The sequence below is a fragment of the Centroberyx gerrardi genome, chromosome 11 (assembly GCF_048128805.1).
Source record: "Centroberyx gerrardi isolate f3 chromosome 11, fCenGer3.hap1.cur.20231027, whole genome shotgun sequence".
NCBI lineage: Eukaryota > Metazoa > Chordata > Actinopteri > Beryciformes > Berycidae > Centroberyx > Centroberyx gerrardi.
In genome coordinates this window covers 15,668,939-15,677,404 of record NC_136007.1, presented here as the reverse complement: position 1 = coordinate 15,677,404, position 8,466 = coordinate 15,668,939, and the positions used below count along the sequence as shown (strand labels likewise).

Below are 8,466 nucleotides of genomic sequence, written 5' to 3'. Positions count from 1 at the left end.
TCTAAAAAGATAAACTCTCGTGCTTGTGAAAGGGCAGGAGTGCTGTTGAGCAGTATCAATGTGATGATGTGCAGGTATGCTGTTGTGAGGAGGGAGCTGCTCAGCTCCATCATACAGGAAAGCTATCTCCCCTATTCTGGGAGCAGCTAGGGGGGATTAGGAGGCAGGCAGAGATGGGGCCTGTGAAGCATTTATGAGCAGGGCATACAAAGGATCCATGTCAGGACTTTTAGGGGTTGGCTCCATATTTTTTTATATTTGCTCTTAATGTCATGCTCCTCCCACACTGGCCCTCTCTGCCCCTCCACCTCCAGACCCTGATCCAAGGACGGCCCACGGCTGTTGAAAAACAGCAGATGCTTTCGAGTAGACCAGAAAAAAAGAGAAAGAAGTTTAGATGCACATTTTATGTGTGTCCATGTCCGTGTCTGTGACTGTGTGTGAAAAATGGGGTTCATTTTAGACTGTTATTTTATTCCATACACAAGCTCAACCTGGTTCAGTAATCATAACCTAGTTTTTCAACGCAGTATATTGTGCATGCAAACTAGCCTTATTGTCTTACCTGAACCTTACAGGTTGTCTGTAGTCTATCACTCCCTCACTCCCCCCCCTTTCCTGTGTGTACATTCATGTTATCATGTAAACCCATATTTTATGTAATGTCTACAAGTGAGGCACAGCTGTGGCAAGTAGTAATTGTAAATGTCACACCATCCTGCATCCATACTGCAAATATGCTGCAAGATTTTCTAATTAGTTTTGGTGGAGTAGCTCAGCAGCAGTGCAGCAAGCTCACAAAAAGTGGGGCTTCTACAATGGCTTCATCTTTATACACACACCATCCCAAGGTTAATGTGCTCCCAATACTCCTACACACACAGATACATGCAGCACACCCTCATTAGTCATGGTGAACTTTTTATTTCACTCATTTGCATCTTGCATCTTGATGTCAACACTCATGGCGGAAGAGGTTGACAGGTGTGGTGGAGAGCTCCAGAATATCTGTCCTTTCTTTCTTTCTTTCTTTCTTTCTTTCTTTCTACCAAATCAAATTTTTTATCCAACAGGGGGAGGAGATTACTATTTGTCTCTCGTGGTCAAGTGCTTTCTGCGGAGCCATCCAGGGGTCACCTGGTAAAAAAAAAAACTAATAGATGTGGAAATCCGTACCCACGGATTAGTAATCCGTGCGCACAGATTGGTAAACCGTGCCCTCGGATTAGTAAACCGTGCCCTTGGATTAATAATCCTTGTGCACGGTTTACTAATCTGTTGTAATATGTATGTTTATAATGTCAAAGAGGGACTCCACAGTGGCCCATAGAGTTGCATATAACATTTATAGATGTCTGTGTTAACATGCTTTTTCTACAAGCATGATAGTAAATAGGTTTTATAGTCACCAAATCGGACAGTAAGAAGAACGCACATCGGATTATAAATTAGACCTACTCGTGTGATCAATCAATGGGCTTTTATGGTTCACATATAGGCCTAGGTGCCTAATGGCTATTATATGGCTCACTATATATGTATGCCAAGTGGTTCGTAAGAACTATACTGTATATAGGCCTAAAACTCCCTCTTTAACGTTATCAATGTACAATGTACATATTACACATTATATATATTTTTTTTTTTGCCAGGTGACCCCTGGGGGATCCGTAGTTGTCCATTCCTTTACACTTTGATATTAATTCCAGTTTAAAGGCAGCTTTAAGACCCTTGTTACATATATAGCAATTCAAACTTACAAGAAACAAAAGCACTAGATTCAAACTTCAAAGATTAGAACTTCTGTGAAGTCTCCCATCATCCTGAAACTCTTGTCGCAGTTATTTGTCCTGACCTCCCAAATACTCGCCTTTGTGACACATCGATACACTGCACACCACCCACATACATACACACACACACAGGTGCCAGATTGGAGAGAACAGGCATGGGAACAAGTCTCATCTTGTTGAATAGTAGAGGTGGAAGTGAGTGTTGAGGTTTGTGGAGGTGGGGGGGGGGTAGAGGGTAGAGGGGCAGGGGAAGCTTACTGACACACCGTAGCCCTTTCCAGTGCTTGGTTATCTTTGCTGACAGATTAGATCATCGCAGACGACCACTGGGAGAGGGGAGAGGGGAGAGGAGAGCAGAGGGGAAAGAGGGAAAGAGCAGTAAGTGTTTAAATAGGAATGAATTAGGAGCAGCCACACACTGGACCTGATTGGCATTTGGAACCTTGGCCTCTGTTTGGCCTCTCCGGTTTTCTTGCCTCCAGATGAGGCTTATGCTATTGAGCGCGCTGACCTGTTGAGACATGACCCTTCTGCTGCCCCCTCCAATCCCTGCCGCTGCCTCCTCCCAAGCAGTGTCGAGAATTCTCGGAGGGCTGGACTGAGACAAACCCCGGGAGGGCCCCGCAGATGAGTCATCCACAGGGTTTTTTAACCCACGAGTTTCATTCAGAGTCACTCAGCTGTTGTTTCTACATATTTTATTTTGTTGTCACTCAGCAGGACAGTGGAATTCAGTCAGCATGAAATTAGAAAAGCTTACTGCGACATAGCAGCTTCAAATAATACTGCGATCATAGAGTCGGAGTTTTAGCTGTCAAAAGAAGGTAAACAGATTAGCCGCAGCATTGTTGTTGTACTTCTGCCGAAGTTATGTTTACATTAAGTATTGTTTCACAGAAAGCTGCGCAATGGTAGAAGGCCTTCTTGTTATCATAGTCAGGCAAAGAGTCTTGCCACTTTTAAGAAAAAAGACAGTGGAGAGGTTATTGTGCCACCTCTGGAGCCCCAGGTGTGCTCTTGCTGGCCTTGGATCGAATCCTGCCCCGACTTTCTCTCCGGTGTCTCCCTACTCTATCACCCTTTCTGCTTCCCAACTGTCTGAACACATAGAAAATACTGAAGGTGAGTGCACTGCCCACTCCCCTTTCAGAAACAGAAAAAATCTGTATAACATGGGCCACATGATATCTCACTCCTGGATTTAACTTAATTGCAGAAGGGTCTAGTGTCACACACATAAGGCTGGGGCTCTGGAAGATATATGTGCATTTGTGTGGGTATAAATCCTTACAGCTGTGCAGAGCTGACACCCAGCTACCAGCGACAGAAGGAGAGAGAGAGATACAACCACAGACATGCTGCAACTCGCCTGTAGTGCTGAGTAGGGGACTGATGGAAGAGAGAGGTGAGGAAGGGGAGCAGTGAGGAAACAGAAAAAAGGTGATTTTGTGTAATTTTCAAGGAGCAATCTCTGTCACGGGTTGCGATCTGACATGCTGCATTTCAAACATTGCTTTCGTGCACATAATCCGCAGAAACTGTGTTTTTGCTCGGTAAATCTGAACCAGATGTCATGTGTTTTGGGACCTCGACATGCTTAGTGTGTAAGACCCTCACATCAACCTGGCAAGGGCGGGTCTCCGCCTGAATTAGCTGGGTGGGGTCAGCGCAGGGGGACAACTTAACTGGTCTCTCTCCACTTTTGCATGGGTCATTTCAAAGCAGAAGATGCTCCAGGGTAGGGGGGACAGGCTTGGCTACAAGCAGGGCCAGGGAGCCTGAATGGGCCAGCTCCAGCTTTTTGTGTGGATTCCCTGGGACCAGTCCCTTTCAGTCCTCAGTTGCGGCTGCAGGGCCTGGAAGAGCCACTGCTTATCTGATAAATCCAGTAAGGGAACAGTTGATTGCCTTAAAGCGATGGGAAATGCATTCCTTGCTTACTCTCTCTCTCTTCCCTCCCTCTCTCCCTCCCTCTTTTTTCTTTCTCTTTCCCCTCTAAGTTTCTTGAGCTGTGTCTCTCTACCTTTCTCTCCCTATTTTTCTCCCCACTCCCTCCCTCCCTTTCTCTCTCTCTCTCCCTCTCCCTGTCACTACTCTCTCTCCCTCTGCCCTGCTGTGAGTAGGTGGTTCCTTGCTGTGGTTGATTGGTGCGAGTCTATATAGGAGGAGAGACGCTCTAACAGGCTCAGAGTCTGGTGCCCGCTTGCCACACGTTCCCAATAGGACTACCTGTTTTTTTCCCGTGTCTTTTCCTGAGAGGATTTATTTTCTTCTGACAGCATGTCGGAGGGCAAGAAGAAGGAAAGGAAAGGGAGAAAGAAGGGGGGTAAAAAAGGACAAAAGAAGGAAGAGGGTGATCCCACTAAAGGTAAAAAAAAAAAATGAAAGGTGGTTCTGGTGATTTTGGTGTAACATTTTATATGTTGTGTATATGTTATGTGTATGTGTGTGAGTGTGTCTCTCAGAGAGAGAGAGAGACTTGGAGAGAGAAAGAGAGAGACTGAGTTTGTGTTACTGTATTACGGAAGTGCGGGACAAAGTATCCCCTCGTCTTGTCAAAGCTTGCCGCCAGGTTGTCACATGGATGGGTCTCCTAATGTGGACAGCATGTAGAGGCACATCTGCTTTTGGCAGCACATTGGAAGTGCACTGGAGTGAAATAATATGGCTTTTGTGTACAAACCCAAATAAAACCACTGAAACAAGCTCTGGACCTCACAGCACCAAAATACTATTGTATTAGGAACCCTTTGAAAACTGTCGCTAGCTGTAACTGCTTTTTAAAAGTTATTTATTTGTGCTTCATTGTAACATTTTCACAAATGCTCTGACATGAACCACAGTTTTAACACAGATTTGTTTTAACGCTGTCAACAAAATAATTGTTTCCAGAGTTAAACTTGATGTTTATAGTGCTATACAATATTGCATTATGGATTATTTGTGATAGGTCATAGCTGAATAACTGTTACAGTACATTTAGTGCTCATCTTTCCTCTGAACCTGTCGTGAGTCATCCAACATGAAAGTCTGTCTGTCTTTTCTGTCTTTTTGCTGGAAGCTACTTTGACATTGGGATAGCATGGCAGCTGCTTGTCTTTCAGAGTCACAAACGTAGCAATGTGCTTGCTCAGTGGTGGCTGCTACAAGCCGCAGCATGTCACTGTAGTCTGACCTCAGGTCATGGGGAAGCCCAACCCCCGTTTCAAAGACACTTAAAGGACAATACCAGGATTTTCATTCCTGGCTTGATAGGAATCAGTATCTAAGACCGCATCTTTACACACTAACAAGGTATTTGGTAGCCATTTTGTACTGATTTGTCACTCCTATAGGCTTCCACATCTTAAAAAGCACCACATTTCATGAAAATGCCAAGCTAAACTCAGTTGTGTTACTTTGTTCTTATAAGTTACTCCAAAATGGCTTAGTGCAACATGTGAAGAAGATGCTCTTGGTCGGAGGCTACATGGCGGTAGTTTTCAGAAAATAGGTACAAGACTGAGTTTAGCATGGCATTGTCAAGAAATATGATGTTTTTTGTAGGGCTTCAGGGTTTTGAAGTTGCACCAATTTGTTTTTGGCTTGGGTTAGTGGTCTGTGGTCAGTTTTCCCTTTATGTTACAAAAACAAAGTTGAATATATAAACAATTAGCGAGTCCTTATTGCAAGTTTGGAAGTGATCTCCAAACAAAATAAGCAGCTAAGGCTCCAAAATGGGTCATCAGGAGAGAAAGAGAGAAAAGGAACAACACTAGTAGAGCTATCTCTTCTACTCAACACTTCAGTCTGAAGCTGGCCCTGTAATAAATTTTGCAGCCATGTAATTATCCATGAGTGACATCACTGTGTTTCGGATGTGGTTTGTTAATAAATCATGTTCGAAAAAGTAATGTTTTGGCAATTTTGCAGCACAATAAATCTGCCGAGAACAGTAAATATACAGACCACACAAGCAACACTGCATGTACAAAGTAGAACTGAATTAAATGAGTACAGATATATACAGCATGAGATTATTATGCTAGCTTCTGTGATACTATGTAACCACAGATCTTGTTACCTAGCTAGCTCGCTTCTGTGGTGCTAAATTAGCAACACAGCCTCATAAAATTTTGTGAAATCAGCACAAAAACGGCGATTACGTGTTGTGGACACGAAGTATGTGAAGATTACATTCCTTATCCACAATTTGGATTGTGACAATTGTTTGAATAGGTTAGCTAACGGTTAAGTTTTGGCAAGTCAAGGTTAGGTTAAAGGTTAGGCAACTAAAACCAACATGATCTCATAAAAAGTTGTGAAATGAGCACAAACTCTTAAAACGCGATTTACGTGCTGTGGACACGAGTTACGTGAAAATTACATTCCTCCACAACGAATTGAATTCTGTGACAATAACACGACATGGGTTTTGTGACAACAATTGAACACAGCATTTTCAGCTAAAGGTTGGCGGTAACCTAAAACTAAACTAACAACTACAACTTGGTTAAGGTTAGGAAAAGGCTTAGTTAGGGTTAGGGTTAGGGTAAATTATAAAAACTTTTGCTAAAAATTGAAATGCCACACAAGCTGGAAATTTAACTCTGATCGCCGGCATTGAAGGCAAACGCATACGCCCATCCACCACCCGACAACAACACGTAATTTGGTGTTAACAAATTGTGTTAATTTCATGTATTCGTGTGAGATCAGGTTGACTAAAACAACTTCAGTTCAGGTTAGGTTTAGGTAACTAAAACTTTCATTAAGGTTAGGCAAACTAAAACAGTTTGGTTAAGGTTATGGTAATTTTTTGGTCAATTAATAAAAATGTAACTTTAAATTTATCATTTTATCTTAGTAGAAATTTGCCTGGGATTCCAAGCAGTCCAGCTAAAATGTGGATTATACTTGACTTCCATAGAAATGAGTTCGCTGATCCTTCGCCAGTGATTCCTGATCACATGGGTCCAGCTGAAACAGGAATTATCTTTCTTTTTTTAATGTTCTTACAGTTTCTGCTGCTCTGTGTGCATGACTACCATAGATCTCTATTGAGAGGATGGGACAAATTCAAATTTTAGCAATGTTTCAAAACTTTGTTTCATAGCATAGCAACATTCAACCAACTATAACTTCCTCTTCTCCACTTTTAGTGCACAGTACATAAATGCGCAGATCTGATCTTGCAGCTCTCAAACCACAAACATCTTCTTGGGCCCATACGTTTCATGTTGTGTAACTGCAACTGACACAATCAAATGATCTCCACATTCCTCTTGCTGTCACACACATTATTTATAATTATGTGAGGGATGATGCTAGACATGAAATATTTTGACTTCTTTGTGTCCTCGTGTTGGCTTAAACATTGCATTAATGCAACACTACGCTGCACTGTGGATAATTCATTGGTTTAATAATGGTGTATGTTCATGTACTTGCATGTGCTTGTGTGTGAGTGTGTGTGTGTGTGTATAGTATCTAAGTGCATCTGTGTGTAACCTAGCCTTTGAACCGTCTCCTGCGGTTGAAAGACATGCATGTATGCCTATCAATCAGCCATCACTGCCTTTTCAAATGACCCTGAAAAGTTCAAAGACCTGGGAAGTGTACAGTAAATTAGCAAATCACAGAAACAAATTACTATGTCTTATGTTGCCCACCTTCCAATGAGAGCCCATGCTTTGTTTTCCGCATTTCATTTAAGATAATACCACATATTTAAGATTACCACATAGCAGTTAGGCTGTTCCTCAGATATAAATGCCGTTCCACTGGCTATGGGGTCTTTAGAATTTGGTCCAGAACTATTTCAGTGTTAATTTAGGGAAATGTTAAATGATGATTTACTTTCAGGTTTCTTTTTTGATTGCCTCGTGTATTGTGGCTGAAAGTCTTTGACACTCTTTGAAGAATGGTGCATTACTTTTCCAAAGAAACGAGGAGGGTGAGAAAGGACAACCTGATTTCATAAAATTTCGTGAAATGCGCACGAAGTCTGAAACGCACGTTACATTTCAGATTACGTTCCTCCCCCACAAATTGGATTATATGACAATAGCACCAACTGGACACGCCATTTTCACCTGTTCATCATATGAAAAGGTTAGCTAACAATTAAGCTTAGGTGAGTAAAACAGGAGCGTGTCTATGTTCCCTCAGCCCTATGTTCCCTCAACCCTATCCCAATTTACCTTCTGACAGCCTTGACCGCAAGCTTGCTCTAACCTTAACCTCAGTGACCTCATGCCTCAACCCAACCACCTCATCTGCCCTGGAACCACTCGACCGCAAGCAACCCTAACCTCAACCATACGAGCTCCTTGCCTAAACACATAGGGCTGAGGGAACATAGGGCTGAGGGAACATAGGGATGACCTCAGTAAAGCAACTAAAACTATTTGGTTAAGGTTAGGGAAAGACTTTGGTCATGGTTAAATAAGAAAGAAGTAGAAATCCTCTTGGTATGAGTTGGAAATCGAGCCCGCGTCATCGGAGTTGAAGCCATCCACTACCTCGACCTCCACCCGACTTTTCATCGCACTATTGCAATGTCAGACTACTTCCTGTAGTCGCGCCTCGTTCATGTATTTCTTTCGTGGTGGGAAAATGTATTTCTCTCACTTCGTGCACGTATTGGTATTTTAAGACATTGTGCTCCGTGCACAAAATTTAAGTAGATCAG

General features: G+C 42.6%; 1 protein-coding gene across 4 annotated transcripts in view; it reads left to right on the top strand.

Moving 5' to 3' along the window:
- Positions 1-3,967: 3,967 nt before the first annotated feature.
- nrg2a (neuregulin 2a) overlaps positions 3,968-8,466 on the top strand; it is a 59,729-nt gene continuing 55,230 nt past the window's right edge. For all 4 annotated transcript variants that reach the window (XM_078286537.1, XM_071898141.2, XM_078286536.1 and 1 more), the window contains exon 1: positions 3,968-4,161. In XM_078286537.1, coding sequence (XP_078142663.1) covers positions 4,074-4,161 — 88 coding nt within the window. In that variant the 5' untranslated portion in view covers positions 3,968-4,073. The remainder of the gene's footprint in view (positions 4,162-8,466) is intronic.